This window comes from Gobio gobio, assembly GCF_949357685.1.
Source record: "Gobio gobio genome assembly, chromosome: 5".
Taxonomy (NCBI): Eukaryota; Metazoa; Chordata; class Actinopteri; order Cypriniformes; family Gobionidae; genus Gobio; species Gobio gobio.
This window is the reverse complement of record NC_137101.1, coordinates 16,431,344-16,450,182: the sequence shown is the minus strand read 5'-3', so window position 1 is coordinate 16,450,182 and position 18,839 is coordinate 16,431,344. Positions and strand designations below refer to the sequence as shown.

At 36.7% G+C, this 18,839-nt stretch overlaps 1 protein-coding gene across 4 annotated transcripts in view; it reads right to left on the bottom strand.

The window, feature by feature from the left end:
• The window catches only part of shisal1a (shisa like 1a), a gene marked incomplete at its 3' end in the record, with an annotated part of 30,007 nt that extends 13,635 nt beyond the window's left edge, over nt 1-16,372 (bottom strand). The window contains exons 1-2 of one of the 4 annotated variants that reach the window (XM_079818180.1): nt 15,546-16,372; nt 6,026-6,186 (exon numbers count right to left, since the gene is read on the bottom strand). In XM_079818180.1, coding sequence (XP_079674306.1) covers nt 6,026-6,092 — 67 coding nt within the window. In that variant the 5' untranslated portion in view covers nt 6,093-6,186; nt 15,546-16,372. Of the gene's footprint in view, nt 1-6,025; nt 6,187-13,947; nt 14,095-15,545 lie in introns of those variants that run through there. The other 3 variants (XM_079818178.1, XM_079818181.1, XM_079818179.1) reach the window with 3 other exon arrangements.
• Between the last annotated feature and the right edge of the window lie 2,467 nt (nt 16,373-18,839).

Sequence of the window (18,839 nt, the reverse complement as noted above, 5' to 3'; positions counted from 1 at the left end):
CATTCTAATGACAAGGCAAATGAACTAGCAAGTATCTTGGCCATTCCTACTTTTTTTCTATGCAAAATTCGGTGCTCGTCAGCAATGCCCATAGACTCACTCCCAAAGTGCACCTGCTCATTTCTAAAGCTTCATATTGGGCTATACGAAAATAAGAAAGCACTGTGCCATCATTTGCATATAGATGAGAGCTGTCTGAGAATGCACGTTTGGTAAGTGGAATGGACAGGAACACTAGAGTTGGATCTCTGTGAATTTGATGGACCTCACTGTCTGTTTTTACAGTGGATTGATATTTGTTGAGGCTGAACTGTACACCAGAGTCAATCTCAAGCTTTCTCTTTAGAACCCACCGGTTAAGTTTTCCAGTTATACTGTATCAAGGCAATGATTCCCATTCACAGTAGAACCAATGAATGAGCAGAGAAGGGGTTCAGGCCTGGAAAAGACTCACAAGAACTGGAATGGAAACAAGAACATTTAACGTTAATTGCCGTGGAATCGAAGTTGAATAAGAGAGGCAAAAATATTATGACACAGGAAACAATTTAATGTTTGCCGTATTTGACCTCTCGCTAATGACCAAAACGCCCAATTACGTGAGTGCGCAGGCACACAGAGAGGCTGGTAATGATCGGAATAAATCAGTGCTGACAGCAGTGTGGGCCAGAGAGCCCTCCAGTGCCACCTTTGACCCCATAAAGAGCCCAGTACTGCATGGGAAGTTATTTGGCAGTGCTCAAACTATGTATCCATCAACCAAATAGGCAAAAACTCAGGCAATAAGAACAAAAAAAGAACAAAAGAAAGAACTGGGGTGTGAAATGAAAACCACCTGTTGGAGATTTTTTCATTCTCTTTTTCATTGTGGCAACAGGAGTATTTAAGTGTTTTTATTTTGGTACGCCAGTTTTCTGCACTGACAGGCAACACCTCGGTTCTTGCTCATTTCACCAGAAGTAAAGTGAGACAGTGGACAGATACCTGTCTGACAAAATCATGACTGTCTCTTTGAGAGCCAAATTTAACCACAGAAACCATTTTTGGTGTGTACACTACAGTTCAGTGAGATAAATACTTTTATTCAGCAAGGATGCATTGAAACAAACAAAAGTGACAGAAAACGTTTGTAATACTACGTCTTTACTGTTTTAAATAAATGCTGATGTTTTGAACTTTAATGAAATGTATGAAAGAATCCTGAAAAAAATGTATTACTGTTTCCACAAAAATATTAAACAGTAAAACTGTTTTCAACATTGATAATAAGAAATGTTTCTTGATCACCAAATCATATTATCACCATATAGTATATAATATCACCATATTAGAATGATTTTCGAAGGATCATGTGACACTGAAGACTGGAATAATGATATTTTACCATCACAGGAAAATCTGTTAAAACTAAAAACTTTTAATAAATTGCAATAATATTTCACAACATTGTTTTTACTGTATTTTTTGATCAAGGTAATTGTGACTGTCTCCACAATGTGGCTTTATAACTCGCAGTGTGATATATCTTTTTTTTCCCTCTTTTTTTTCTCACCATTAAATTTTTGATTTTGTATTTTAAGGTGGAAACAGATTTTCATAGCTTAATATTTTGGTGCTAGTCTTGTTAGTAAAATAAATATTTGGAAATAAGTTATGTAATTCTTATTGCATTTATTGCCCTCAGCAGTCTAATAAATGTTTCAGTCCTCAACAAAACAAAAATAGCAAATCATGGATAAATCTAATGCAATTTTCTTGCTTGCAAAGAGCAACATCATGGTTAACTTTTTAACCTTTTTATTCTGTTTAATGCGACACATACAGTAGGTGACATTAATCCAATCCATTAATTGGTCCTGAATACATATATAAATAAAAACACTAAACCACAAATATTGTTCATTTGTTCATTGATTAATTCAGTCACTTATATAAATAACTACTTAATACAAAACTCATAATGTGTATCAGTAAATAAATATTGTCATATGAACAACTAGTCAAAAGCAAAATGTTCAGTGAGAAGCCATTCACATTGATTCATAAGTGTTGTTGGTTCACAAAAAAAACTAAAGACTACTGGGTCCACTGTATGTTTTGCGAAATTCCAGATTCCGTAGCAATGCTGCGGTTTTAGTAACGTACTTTGTGTTTTATCCGCATTGATGAAAGAATGCACATTCAAGAACCGTAAACCGAACCAAAAGTCATAAATCATTCCGTTCTGGTATTTTTAAACTTTGGAACCGGTTCCCGGTTCTACTTAACACTGGCCTTGGCAAGGGCTCTTCCTCAGACTTTGCTATTTCAGATAGTTCAGCTGAGAGAGACGAGTCTTACTGCTAATGCCTCATACAAAAGGCGCATAAGACATTTGCTCAGAGAAAACCGAAAACAAATAGTGAAATCATTCATGCTTATCGAAGTGAGCTCAGTCAAGAGAGTCCGCTAAATGTTTTAAGGATACTGACGCTACCATAAATGGATAGGTTTATGACTATTAACCTCAGGGAACGGCAGATTTTGGATGGGGTATAATGCCGCATCAAGCCTAACACGAGCTGTGTGGACTCATAAAGGTGAAGGTTCACCCTTTTGTGGGAGTTTTGGCAGATGAAGGAAATCAGCATGTGTTTTCTGGCAGAGAGAGAGTAGATCTACCTGGTTGTGTTTTATAATGATGGTGGACTGTAGCTCTCGCTCATTATAACTAGTTACATGATTGCGAAAAACATTCCATGAAAGAAATATTAAATATTCACAGATGTTTGAAAAAGAGCCTTGTCCTCAAGTTACTTCTGGGTAATTGTGTCTGTTGATGTTAGAATTAACATGTCTGCACTCACTGGAGAATGGCAGCAAACTGTTTTATGAATGCCACTGTGCGCCATTTCTTTCAGTCATTTAGTCTGTGGAAAAAAACTATATTTCTCTACTTCTTTCCATGCTCACTTTGAGGACAGGTTTCGGTTCATTTGAGATATTTATCTCTTCTTGTCGGTTGAGCTATGGCTCAGGAGTTACATAAACAATCTCAAAAGTCTGAGTGTGATACTTCTGGCTCTGCTTGTCTGTTGAAATATCCTATCTAAACAGTTGTGCCATTTCAGTGTGCACTAATTCAGCACAACTTACACTCAGTCCAGATTTTAAAATGTAATTATTTCATTGATAACAAAGCTGAATTTTCAGCATCATTACTCCAGTCTTCAGTGTCACATGATCCTTCAGAAATCAGTAACATTTCATATTATTATCAATGTTGAAAACAGTTGTGCTGCTTAATATTTTTGTGGAAAGCAAAATACATTTATTTGAAGGACTCTTTGAATGGAAATGTTATAACTTTAAATGTCACTTTTGATTTGTATAATGCGTCCATGCTAAATAAATATATTAATATCTTTCAAAAGAAAAAAAAAACCTTTTGAATGGGAGTGTGTATATATATATATCGTAGTGGAGCAATACAAGATTGGGAATTGCTCTGTGCAAATTGCATTCAGCTGATTTTTTTTTTTTTTTTGGCCGTGTTTGGGCCGTTCCCTGTTTAGCATAATTCCTTTAGTGAAGCGGGTGCTAAAACAACACAAACAGCATTTGCAAATAAACGACTATCAGCAGGCACAGTTCATTTTTCGTGAATCCCCCTGAGTGTGGCTCCTCTTGTCTTGAAATATTACAGAGTGAGTGAACAGGGCCAAAAAATGAAAAGGTATTTGTATAAATATTCCCCAAATATTTCTCTAAATATGTCTCTCATTCAATTCCTCTCCCATTCTTACATCCTGTTACAACAGCATAGTCTTCTGAGCTCAATCCAAACACACATCTGTTATCGCCCTGGCCTTTAGTATAGCGGCAAAATCAGGCTTGAGGCTTTTGTACTGACTGTTTGTCTTATGGGAAATATGGTTGTAGGTATTAAATTCATGTGAGGACCATTTGATGAAATACTCTGCGGGTCCCTATTGAGCAGATGAACTGGAGTAGCAGCTCCTTTGCATAAAGAGTTCCATGTAGAGATTTCTGATGTCAACAATGATTTTTAATCAGCAATCCATATTTTTCTACATTGCTGTGTGTGTGTGTGTGTGTGTGTGTGTACAGTATATATGTATATATATTTATATATATAGGGCCAGATTTACTAACAGCTTGCGTCAGCGCAAACCCTCTTTTGGCGTTAAAAAACTACTGTCAGGATTTACTAAAGACACGCGCTGATAAATTAGCGCTGAAAAGGCATGGACAGGGTTATTTTTGCGGCTGACCTTTTTGCATATATGTATTTGTAGGAGTTTCCCTTTCAGGCACAACATTTATGGGAGGAGAGTATTTAAATTAATCATGTATTAATGTATCATATTTGATCATTATTGTAAAATATTAATAAAAGCATATTTTTTTGGCAAATGCTTATTGGAAATGCTACAAAAATGTTAAACTTGCTTGTTAGTACATTGCATTTTATTTTGCGCATGGTTGATGGCCCATAAATTGCTTTCAATGACATCATAGCCATTATTTCTCCCTCCACACGTTTGATGATTGTTGAACAAATCACTGCACACTTTGCCTGGCAGAAAGAGCAAATAGGCCAATGTTCAATCTTGAATGACTCATGTGAGTAATCAGTCCAAATGCAGTCATTAGTAACTGTAAGAAAGTCAAAGTTGAATTAGTTTTTGCCAAGTCAGATCCTTATAATTTGTGCCTCAAGTCCAAGTCGCATGTGTCTGACTGAGATTGTGTGGGTGCATATGACTTTTTTTTTTACAGAGAAAAAAAAAATTCCTAAGAAATATGGCAATACTCGCGCAGTGATGTAGGTGCAAAGTGATGTTTATTTTTCAGCGCTCGAGAGGTGAAACAGTCCCAGTAGACTAACGACCAAAGCTATATACAAAAAGTAACAGAGAAAAATCAAATAGCAAACAAAAACTGTACAAAAAAACAGAGAAAATAAAAAAAAATATATATAAATATATACACGCAAACTACTCCAATGAAAATTAAATCGGTCACGGCACCACACTTGCACGCTCGCTCGCCAGGTTAACTGACCACACATACTACTTTGGGGCTCCTCTTTATAGTCCAAGGCCTGCCCTGCCCCTTTTGTTAAAACCATTACAAACATGGGTGGGTAAGTATACATGTGAGTATACATTTTCACAACACCTTTATAGAAACAAAATTCAGTCAAAAATAACAAATACAAAGGTAGACATAAAGAATAATAAACACATAATAATAATGCCAAATTTCCATTAACCCCCCCTTATTAACAAGACAATGGACGAGCCGACTTCTGGTTGCTTCGTGCCGACGCGTGTGTTGTAATGCGCAGCGTGGATTCTGATGGGGATGGAAATGGAGTTGATATGTTTGCGTGTTTGAAGACCAGCGTGTTAATGGCGTGCGTGTGTAAGATGGAGTGAGTGTGTGTGTGTGCTGCTCTAACCAACAGGGACAGGTCACTCTGTCAGAGAGATGGCTGAGAGACATTACAAAAGAGAAAAGGTCAGATCCCTGGAAAAATAAGGGTTATGATCAGGCAACAGCTTTAGGACCCGCATTAACATTAGAAAAGCTTTCCAGCGCTGGAGAGACCTAAGCGGGGAGGCCCGAAAAAATGAACGCAGAGGTTGTGTTGTTTCTGCTCAATATGTGACTAACATTGGCTTTGCTATGTTTCACACAACCTGTTGCTGTAATGTTAGCTCTAGTGACAGAAAGACACTTAAACTATCTGCACACTCTAACAATGAAGGGGAACCACCAATTGCAAGATAAAACCACTGCTTTAATGAAAAGGTGGCAAATATTTCAGTCATATGTGACCTTTCCCAATGCCTTATTTTTTTAAAGTGTTTCCCAAATTGGAGTTTTTGGTCTCCGCACCTCATTTGGACAATTTTAAGATGCGTTTTGTGGACGGAGCAATGAATGATGATATCGATAGTGTTTCTCAGAAATCGCTTACTGCACCTTTAAAGGCATCTATAAGTACTGGCCTTACCTGCAGTGGACAGCAGGATAAAGATGACGGTCAGAGTGTTGAAGGACCAGCGGCCGTTCATGGTCATCTCTCAGCCCTCATGAAGAAACAGTGTGAGGAGAGAGAGCAAGTCAACACGCACTCATTGTTCACCGCCTGGTGGTCATTTTGTTCTGCAAGTTCTGAAACACACACAAAGATAGACTACAGGTAAACCCTACATTCTCAAAACAAGACAGTAAAATTTCAGTCATAAGTTATTAACCCTCATGTTGTTCCAACATAAAATGCAATGGAGTGAAGGACTCATGCGTTGTTTGAACAAAGACATCTGTTGGGCTTGATATTTATATTTATCAAGTTATTGATTGAGTTACGCATGATAAGACGGACAGCTGGTGTTACAACAATTCTTTCATTATTGCTGTCAAAGGGGAAATGTGAGAGATTGCTGATAAAGACATGAGATATGACTATGAGAATATTGATGAAGGGAATCTTGGCATGAAAAATAACACAATATGCACTCAAGACAAATAGATACAACATGTTGCAAAGGATTAAGTGCGATAATTCTTTATTGATGATTCCATCCATGCTTGTCTCAGCATGTGCTTTCTCTGATGAAAAGCATATTTTTTAACAGAGCAATATGAAAAAAGCCTTCCAGTCCCCACACAACATCTCAAATCAAATCTCTCTGTCTAAAGCCTTTTCAAAGCTTCCATCCTCATAGATCCTGGTGCGACTGTCATGAGACGCATAAAAAAGAATGCTATCTACTATGAAGAAAACAAGAGTATGGGTGCATATGAATTAATAAAGTTGTATTTGCTCAAAACTTGGCTTTTGTTAGGGCAGTATCTCTAATATCACGGCCTTATGCCCCCTTAACATACATCCTCTGTCAAGTCGAGCACATTGTATTCTGGAATGCTATATCCTATGCAGTGTGATCAGGATGCATGTGGCACATTTTGTCAAATGTTGTAGGTCATCCGGGTTTCCCATGCATACAGAAAGTTCTCATACTGTTCACAGTGTGTGTACTGCATAATGCAAACATACTAAAAGCACTATGCTATTTTGAACATACCTTGAGACTCTAAGCACAGGATGGTAAAAGGGGCTGGCAGGAGGACCATAAGGAATAGATACATGTGGCCTACCTAAGACAGAGATCTTCAGGCAGGATGAGGGGAAATGTGACCCTTAAGGACAACCAACTATTGGTTAAATGGAGCTGCATTGCATAATACATGTGATGAGCTAACAGAGTTTATGGGAATATGTGCTTGGTGTGTGAATGTGTCTCTCTCTCTAGATATATATTTATATCATCCATCTTTCTTATCTTTCTCTCTGTGTTTAAACAGCAGTCAGCATGTCTGTGTTTGGTTTACAGCTACACTAACAGCCTGGTCGCTCTGAGCTGGCCGTCTGTCATAACACGTCATCATGCCAATCCGCCTCTGTCACCCGTACAGGCCTCTGAATGCCTTGTTGGCAGTCACAAACACTCCCCCTTGCCAACATGAAGGAAACAAACCGCACACAGTTACATACACACAAAACACACCAGAAGCCAATACTGTGCATCAATATGCATTCATATTCACAAGCCTATGGCAAAGATAAATTCTCCTTAAAATATTCACTTCCTGACATTGTCTATCTATGGTTTAGTCTATAGTATTTTACATAATATTTGATTTCAACAGATTAGTCCCCCCCACCCCCCTTCATAAGGTATGTCTGTTTCCAGTGCAGAAATGATCAATAATCAACACTGTGTATTATCATATACTGCCTCATGTTTTTACAGGTATGTGCGGTTACTGAATCATAAATTATATAATATTGCAGCAAAAAACACCCCTGAGTATCAACAATCAGATACCACTTTTTTCTGAATTCCAAATGAGGTGATGTCTGTTTACTCAGTCATTATGCCGTAAGTCAGAACTGATATCTTCATACCTTAATCTTATAAAAAAAGCAGCTCTGTTTGCATTTATTGTTCCTTTAATACTTCACAGAGGTCTGAGGAGATACCGAACATCTGCTGTGCGGCTCAGATGAAACCAACATTGTACTTTTATATGCTTAAACCAGAAAACAAAAAACATACGGTAAAAAAATCCCACTATCCTACGCACATGCAAACAGCTTTAGTGTTACCGTGGTAACTCAGGGACATTCTGAAAGTATGTGAACATTAAAAGAACAGTTCACCCAAAAATAAAAATAACTGTACTCTCAGCCTCATGTTGTTCCAGACCTGTATGACTTTCATTCTTCAATGGATCACGAAAAACTATTTTTTTTGTCCACCATAGAAGTCAGGGGTCTAAAGTAACATTGCATGGACATTTTATATCGGCAAAAACATACAAACAAATAAACAAAACAGACAATTTTTTTTAATTATCTTCTATTTGTGATATAAACAAGATTATTGATATGAAATATAATTTATATAATTTATAATATACACTATATTGCCAAAAGTATTGGGACACCCCTCCAAATCATTGAATTCAGGTGTTCCAATCCCTTCCATGGCCACAGGTGTATAAAATCAAGCATCTAGGCATGCAGACTGCTTGTGAAATAATGGGTATCTCTCAGGAGCCACGTAAAATCACAGAGCGGGGTCAGCGCACGCTGAGGCGCACAGTGCGCAGAAGTCGTGCTCAGAACTTTCTGTATAGTAAATAGCTACAGACCTCGAAACTTCATGTGGCCTTCATATGCGCTCGAACAGTGTGTAGAGATCTCCATGACCGAGCAGCTGCATCCAAGCATTACATCACCAAGTGCAATGCAAAGCGTTGAATGCAGTGGTGTAAAGCACGCCACCGCTGGACTCAGTGGCAGTGGAGACGTGTCTTCTGGAGTGACAAATCACGGTTCTCTGTCTGGCAAGCCAATGGACGAGTCTGGGTTTGCCGGTTGCCAGGAGAACGGTACTTGCCTGACTGCACTGTGCCAAGTGTAAAGTTTGGTGGAGGGGGGATTATGTTGTGGGGTGGTTTTTCAGGGGTTGGGCTTGGCCCCTTAGTTCCAGTGAAAGAAACTCTTAATGCTTCAGCATACCAAGACATTTTGGACAATTTCATGCTCCCAACTTTGTGGGAACAGTTTGGGAATGGCCCCTTCCTGTTCCAAAATAACTGCGCATTAGTGCACAAAGCAGGGTCCACAAAGACATGGATGTGTGAGTTTGGTGTGGAGGAATTGACCTCAACCTGATAGGACACCTTTGGGATGAATTAGAGTGGAGACTGTGAGCCAGGCCTTCTCGTCTTACTTCTGTACCTGACCTTACAAATGTGCTTCTAGAAGAATGGTCAAAAATTCCCATAAACACACTCCTAAACCTTGTGGAAAGCCTTCCCAGAAGAGTTGAAGCTGTTATAGCTGCAAAGGGTACAAAGGGTTAAAACTCCATATTAAACCCTACAGATTAAGAATGGGATGTCATTAAAGGTCATGTGCATGTAAAGGCAGACGTCCCAAAACTTTTGGCATATAGTGTATTAATATTGATTAAGTATTATACATTTATTTATTTTAAGATATTAGTTTAGTAACTATAAATGTAATATATATATAAAATTTTTTTTATTAATTATAATATTAGCCAGTTTAATTAAATTGTCAATTATTAATTTGATGTAAAAAAATGATTATTAATGATTATTGATTATTCATTTATTATTATTTTTTCTAGAGAAGATATTTTGAAGAATGTTTACCTTTTTGTCCATACATTGAAAGAAAGTGGGGTCCAAAACATGGACTTTTGTATGCACAAAACAAACAGACAGAGGCATTTTTCAAAGTATCTTTTTTTTTTTACTCCGCTTTTTATAACAAGATGACATTTTTCAAAATATCCTCTTTTAATGACAGATGCAGCATTTTGAACGACTCCCATTTAAACCTGTAAAATCTGTCTTTTCAACACAATTGAAAACAAAGCTAGATACAGTGTTCCTCAGATGGATCAATCCCTCTGAAACAGAGTGTGGTACATATGGCTCTGAATTCTGACATTTGTGTCCAAATCCACTAGCTGTGTCTCTCCTGGCAGTTCATCACATAGCGCTTCACAGAAGCAGAGAAGAGTGTGAAGGACTTTCTTTTCCCAAGGCTTTACCACAGTGTGTTTATCTATCCCCTCCGGACCGTTGTGCATGTGTGAGAATGTAGGAGAGAATGGGAGATGCTCCTATTGCCTTTGAGCAAACGAGAATCACAAAATTTAGCTCGAGCTTCACTAAAGTCATTGTTCCTCTCTGAAGATCAATTAATATTTATAATCATATGCTCATCCACATACCCCCTGCCACCGAATACTGCATAATAGAGTAGCTACTTACTAATTGTTTGTGAATGTGTTCTATTGCTTGTTAATTTTTTATTACAGAAAGCTTTGTAAACTAATGTGACTTTAGAAGGAAGCAATGCCAGATTGCGAGAAGATGCAACATCATCCTCTGAGACTTACGAATGTTGTGTGAACAAGTTCCTTTCTGTTCTTCTGGTTTCAAGGGGACTTTTTTTGACAGAATTGGGTATGGAGGTATATAATACCTGGAGAGAGGTATCCATTAGCATTCCCATTCATCTCAGTGGCAGTTTCTGGCGCACGACTCCCAGAAGTAGCAGACAAGAAAAATATTCAGAGAATACATACTTTTTAATGGCCATCGTTGGAGAAAGATACTTTTTGTCCACAGAGTAATTATGGCATTGGCAGGGGCTGTGCTAACTAGCCAAACCTGTTGAGGATAGCGGCTGATCTGACTGAAGAGACTCTATAGACTTCCCATTTAAAGGAAAATTAATGTAAAAGTAAGACTCTATTCAAAAAACAGTCACTGCATCATGATTTTGGATCGTTTGGCTCATTACATCTGACTCTGAGCTGTGGATGGTGCATGCAGTAGAAGCCCTTACAGAGCTCAAAAGCACCACAGGACTAAATGCAAAGTGGTCCTGAATTTAAAAAAATGTCCCTCAGTTATTGGTCTTTTGCTTTCTGCCTGCATGACTTGACAATTTGAAACTGCAAAAATATCCACTAGCACTAACTCTACAGTGAAAAGATAAAGTCAGCTGTCAGCTCACAAAAAGCGGTCTATTCAAATGCAAATCTATGAGGGTGATGGAATCAAAATTGTTTATCCAAAATGTCATAGATTCCACCAAATGATTTTTAATTTTGTGTTTTTGGGAAGAAAAAACCCCCATTTAGACTGCATGCAGGCTTTAATTCTGAGAATGTGTTAGGTTGAATTGAGATGCGTATTGAACACTGAGGAGAGAGGGAAGGTTACATTTAGATAACATGAACTAACGTCATTAGCACTGCAGATGGTACAGTCTGTTCTCTGCTCATCCCCATAGTTACCATCAATACACCCCTTACCTAAAATCAGAAAGAATGGCACAGCGATTCAAACACCTCAAACATCAGATTACAGGCATTGTTGTATTCTGCTTAGATTTACCCTTTGCTATCCAGAATGTACTATTATTGTTGTAAATATTTTTGTTTATTGTTTTAGTTTTTTATAACACTTTATTTTATAGTTACATGTACTTACTTTGGAAAAATTATGCATAATTACATGCTACTACCCTTAAACCAAACCCAACTAACCCTAACCCACATTAACCATGTTAAATAATATATATCAGTACTTAAATGAATAATTACATTCTAACAAGGACACCTTAAAATAAAGTGCAACTTTTATGTTATTTTTATAATATATAATGGAATAATCATAATAATAAAGGCTAAAAAAATATAATTGTGTCTTTTAATAATGATAATCTATATTTAAAAAAAGGTCACAATAAAGTGGTGGCTCATTGCTGGGAAAAAGAGAGTCTGGGGAGAATATGGCCATAAATGTGTCGTTTAATTATGAACATAGTTTCATCCTCAATTTTCGAATCATAAATATTGTTATTATTGTACAATTAAAATATTTTATTATGAGCCATTTTAAAATAAGTTATTTTAAAAAAGCTCATAATAAACTATTATTTTAATATTATTAAAATATAGTTTTGTCTATAATGATAACAATCATGAAAAAAAGCTTCAATAAAATATAAATATTAGATTAAAAACTAGAAATATTGCCTTGGCAACTAACTGAATAAGTACAAAAAGTACTAAAACTGAAATAAATAAAAGCTAAATAGACATAACAAAAAACAAAACCACAACTAACTGACTAAAACTTAAAGTAAAATGCAAAATTAAAATATAATTACATAATAATAAATGCTCATACCAAAATGTAATTGTGTCTATAATTGATGGGAAAACATCAAAAAAAAAAAAAAAAGAAGAGAGTCTGGGGAGAATATGGCCATAAATTTGTCGTTTTATTATGAACTGGGTTGATACCCAGTTATAAAATTAAATATTTTATTATGAGCCATTTTAATATAACACTATTGTTATATTAAAATGGCTCATAAAATGTTATTTTAATATTATTCAAATATAAATTTGTCTATAATAATAACAACTATACATTAAAAAGGTAATAATAAATTACCTCTTTGTGGGAAATCATCCTAAAATAAGAGTATAGGGGGAGTATGGTCATAAATTGGTCGTTTAACTGTGACCTGTGGCCGGTTGCATAAACTGCTTAGACTAGTCTTACAAGTTTCCACAAGACTGGTCCAACTTTTAGTAACAAGCCATTAACAAGTCAGTTACAGAAAAAAGGTAGACTGGTCTAATTTGAATCCGAAAAGTAGCAGTTCTTAAGACACAATCTTAACATAGTTTATGTTTATGCAACTGGCCTGGGTTTCATCCTCCATTTTCCAATCATGGGAGGTGACTGCACTGATTGTCTATTTAAATGGGAGATCAACAGCTGCAAATAGCTTTTATATCCCCTCTTTCTCTGTCCATTTATGCCTAATTCACTCCCTTTCTCACTTTTCATTGCTGTGTTACTAAAGAGCTCCTTTATTACTCCTCTGTGTCCGTTTTCTTCTGTAATGTGAAAACGATAGAGACAGGCTTATTCATTACACGCGTTAACACACATTGTCTTTAAGCGACTCGGATGCCCCTGTGTGTACACACCATCCGCGAGTCTGAGGGAAGACTTACCTGCAGTGTGATCGACTGCTCTTAGCTTTAAGCTATTAGCTGTAACTGTGCCTCAGGCATATTGGTGTTTAAAGCAGAGCATCAGGTGTAATATAAGACCGTGGATTACCGAAATTAGAGGATTTTTGCCTTTCAAGTCATGTATTCATAGCAAACTGTTTAGAGACACCCAGAGTGGGTTGTTTGTAATTGAGAATAATCTCTTTTTCTTTCTGTTTCTGTGAAAGGCAGATAACCAATGCAAAAGGGGACTGAAATATGGCTCTCATTAATACTAGCCCCTTTTATTCTCCTCCTAAATGTATTTCTCACCTAAGAGAGATGACATGTCGAGACTAAAATTAGGAGCCTAAATTTAGCTTCTGATTCAGAGAGAACATTTTTTGACTGTGTTTCCAAAAAGGTCAGAGACTAAATAATAATGCCACATTGCTGAATTTAAACTTTAGGATTTCCAAAAATATCTAAGCCTATGTTGGAAATCCAGCTTCATTCACAAAAACCTCAATGCCTCAGATCACACCTGGGCTTTTTGACAAACAGCTTTTTGAAATACTTAATTCTGATTGGTCAATATGCAGATATCTCCTAAGATTTGCTGTCGTACATGACAATGCTATATATCAGACCGCAAATGGTAACTGAAATCAATGCTTCTTTCATGTCTTTGGTATCACACCTGTCTCACACACTCATCACATGGACTTTGTTTTCAGTTTGCACCGTTAGTTTGTTGTCATGGATGTTAATTTGATTTGTCATTCATTGTGTGATTAATTACCTTGTTTGTCACCTGTATTTAAGTTCATGTGTTTCTGTTCTCAGTTGTCTGGTCTTCTCTTTATTACAGTTGTTGGATTTACCCAGGGTAGATTATTAAAGACTTAACTCGCATCTTCATCTTCATCTTCGTGTGTGTTTGCATAACCTGATCATGACAACACCACAAACTCAAGTTATTGTTAAATAAAATTAATAAAAAAAATAAAGCTTCATTACAATAAAATATAAATATTAGATGAAAAAATAGAAATGCCTTGGCACTGTTGGCAACTAGCTGAATAAGTTTAAGTACAAAAAGTAAAATAAATTAAAGCTACAAAAGCACAACCAAATTACTATAAGTTAAAGTAATATGCAAAATGAAAATCTAACTATGAATGCTAATTCAAAATATTAATAAATACTGTGAGAATGAGTGAGATTTGGGTAAAATTTAATTTTAGATGTAAAACTCATAACACAATATTTAAATAAATTATTAAAAGCAAAATTATTATATTTAATATTATATTATATTATATTTAAACACACACACACACACACACACACACACACACACACACACACACACACACACACACACACACACACACACACACACACACACACACACACACACACACACACACACACAAAAAAATAGTGTGTATATATATATATATATATATATATATATATATATATATATATATATATACACACACACTATTTTTATTTATTTATTTATTTTTATTATTAAACAATGTCCTTAAACAATACATCATAAGCTTAAACCCAAACCCCAAAGCTTAGGGTTGTAGTATGCTGGTCATGTCAGTCCCTAGCTGTGTCTAATCAATCTGTGAGGGTTTCTGACATGCTGTGGCACTCTATAAAAACCAGCTTGAGGGCTCCGTCCAAAATCACTCATCACTGCTCAGCTTCTGATAAACTATATGCTTGAGTATACCAACTGACATCTCAACTACTCAAAGAGATAAGAGAGCTGTCAAACACATAGACTCGTATAGTCAGAGAAATAACAGAGGTGGGGAACCCAATTATTAGTTGTGAAGTGCTGCTGGGATGCTTCTGTCATCCACAAATGCAAACAGAGACTGAATGGATGCCCATCTGCTGTTGACTTAGACAAGTTCATTACATTTCCCCCCTGATCCCTAGTCGCTTTCCACACTCTTGTTTCCAAGTTACCATCTCTCCCGACATTCCATTTCCACTGCCGAGCAAACAAGCAAATCAGACACTCAGGAAACGCAAACAAATTAGCAGTTCCTCTTTAACCTGTCTAATTATCTAAAGCGCGAAGAGCTGATGTATTGATATCATGTGAGCATCATCTGTCCGCTCCGCCGTTCCCACGATATTCCACATTAGTTGCCAGTCAATTCCACCCCTTCCAATCCCCTTCCAATCAATGTGCTTTTCAGTCAGATCAGAAATATCAATAACGTACTGTAACTTGCCTGTGAGAGTAAAAACCAAGAGGTCTGTTCCAAGTTCTCCACATGTGAGTTAAGCAGGGAATTTGGCAGTGCTTTTGAAAACAGATAGAAAAGAGCGTGTTTTCATGTTAATGAGAAGCAGAGTCAGTCTTACCTCTTTCTGTGTCTCTTTTTCTCTTGTAGAGCCAGTTTGCTTGATGTTACAGCATGTTGAATGAGACTCTCCGGTGGAGTACGCCACACATGCACAGGTACACACTCATCCTGCTGTTTCCAGTGAGCGTTCAGGCTGTCATCTGAATGAGAAGATGAACGGAGGTAAAGGGGAGGAGAGGAAATGCGCACTTCTGCCCTCTACCTTCCATGCACTGGATCCCTGCACTTAAACTGAGCGCAGACGGAGCGAGTGTGAGAGAGAGAGAGAGAGAGAGAGAGTGAGAGGCAGAGAGGATGAGAGGGAGCAGCGTGTGTGTGTGTGGGGGGGTTAAGTTTTGCCTATTGAGGGGATAGTAAAACCTGAAATCACCTACATTGTGTGAAGTTAATGTTCTCCATTAGGAAAATAGCTTAAAAGATGTTGAATAACGTTCAAATTTAAATATGGCGAAAATATTCAGAGGTTTGCAACTTAAATTATTTACTTGAAGTACCCCCTGAGCATTTTATACATTTTATAAAAATGTAACATTTTGTTTAAACTTCACGTAGCAAACGATCAAAATTAATTTATCCATTTTAAAAGACACTTTTTGTGGTCTGTTTGATTGCTTTATTTGTATATGGGGATGTACAATATATTGGTACCATATGGGTTGTTGACGATATTATATTTCTGTTTTTTGTTTTTATTTACTGGCCAATGTTGGAGATATATATCTGCCGTAATTGGATATTTGATTATGCATGCTCATTTCTGTTTTTACTTTGCTGCCATCTAATACTCTCTTAAGGTTAACCTTTTAAAAACCCATTTATTACCACTGAATGTGAATTCAGTTGTAGCATTTGAAATGATTCTTTATTAATATATTTATTTTTAATTTATTTATGTAATATAAAATGTTAATTTTCAGTTATCAGCCATAACATGAAAATAATTTTCAGTTTATTGGTACCGGAGAGAATGTTAATATTTATAAAATAAAATTAAAATTACAGTCACGAGTTGGAAAACACTGGGTTAGTGGATAGAAAATATCATTAAGTCGGTAAAATATCAATAAAAGGTATTGAAATGAATAGAAAGCACAATGCACACATCAATGTGTGTGTGGTATTTGTGAGTGGGTGAATGCTACTGAATCTCTGTGTGTGAGTGTGTGTGTGTGTGAGTGGGTGAGTTCTTCAACATGTGTAGCAGGATCTGGATATAGTCCAACAGTTGAAGGCAGAAGGTCAGTATTGGCTCACTAATGAGGGATGGTCTGGGTGTGATTCTGACAGCTCACTAGAGCTCAATCAACCAGTCTTTCTCTAACACACACACACACACACACACACACACACACACACACACACACAATCGTCCTCCTCAGTGCAGCTCAAAATCACTCATTCCATGGATGAAGGTCTCCCCTTCCTGATAGAAAAAAGAGAAAAAGAGAGAGATAAATAGCATATGTGTGTGAGGTCAAGATCTTTCTGTCCTCATCTAACCCAAATAAGAACATCCAAAACCCAATATTAATACAGTTCAGTTCTCTCAGTTGTAAAGTATCAGTATTACATTTATTCTACTTGATCTCTGCGTGAAGCTAGAATACAAAACAGAAGCTCGAGAGCTAGAAGGTCATATAAATGCAACGTGAACATGGGTCATTGCAGGATAAAGGAAAGTCTCAGTACATGTTGTGTGGTTACATTTAGGTAACATATGTTATCTGATATTTAGTAAAGGCATAAAAGTGTGGGCATATCCCTGACCACACTCCCAAATCCAAAATGAAAGTTCTCTTATTAGCTGCCATTATGAAGACCTGTATCTGTAATAAAGGCCCATGTGCAGAACTGCGGTTTAACGACACGCATGTTTCTCTTCAAACCAATAAACTAAAAGAACATCATGCATAAATCTTCAATGACCTAGATACAAAATCAATCATTCAAACTTTATGGGAACACGACGGCTCAATCTAGGTTTGGAGACTCCAGATAATATTTGTGAGGTCAGTCTGACAAAAACAAGGAAGCTGCAACTTTTCACGACTTTGTAAAGTCGAAAAACAAGAAAGTAAGGCAGTTACTGCCAGTTACCATTGAATTATTATTAAAATTAATAGCGTGATACTCATTTTTTCAACCAATGGGTTGAACTCCAAAAACGTTCCAATACATACAAGTCACTGCAGTTTCCAGCTGAACTGAACACTAGAGGCAATAAAACATTAAAAACTTTTATTCCTTTATACACAAATTATGATTGCAAGGCAGATTATTGATTAATAAAGACTTATTTCTGTGCAGTTTGTACATTATGACCTCAAAAGACTGTAACCGTAAGAGCATGGTTTCTAAACTAATGCATTTTGATGTTCGCATCACATAACCAGATCCATATTTATGGATTTTATTTATGGCTTTTCATCGTAAACTTGCTCAGCACCTCCTGTGAAACACGACTTAAATCTTGTAGAAGCAGGCTTTTTTTTTAACTCCAGTTTATTCACTAAAACACCCTACACACACCTTTGCAGTTGCAGCAGAATGCTTCGCTACTGCAATACGCAGTACTGCATCGAGCACCTGAAGCAGGACAACTGCATTATGACACACCTCTGCAGTCCGCATGACACGCACCAACACACACACACTATGAATACCCACAGAAACTTTAATTCAGGTGTGTTTCCTCCTTTTCAATCTCTTTCTCCCCCCCACACACCAGCAGATACAGTTCCACATCATGTTCACATCTAATGGGTTACATTTGCCCACAGTTATTAAAATATCTCCAATGTCACACCCACATCGACAAACACATATTCACCATTCACTCTGAAACTCTGCCACAAACGAACATGATTTGTTTTGATGAGGTGCAAGCATGAAATTGTAAAGATGCCGCAGCAGTATCTGATCGCACATAAGCAAATGTGTCTGTCTGCACAGTCTGAGAAAGACCTGATGAGGTTAAGCGTCGGCTGAGAAAGGAAACTTACTCAGCAATTCAGTATTGTTTTTCTTCAGATTACTGTTGATGACAGATAAATGTCATCACATCACTTCACATCCCACATCGCTGTTTTCTAAAACAGCTAAAATGTAAAAAATTCACAACCAATGATATTTTATATTAACATTAGTGCTGTCAATCGGTAAAAAAATTACTAATTTATCGCACCTTTTTCTGTAATTAATTGTGATTAATCACACCTAACATTAACATTTGTAATATATTTTTATATTGCAATAATTTCACATTCAAGCTTCAAATTAACATAGAAACAAC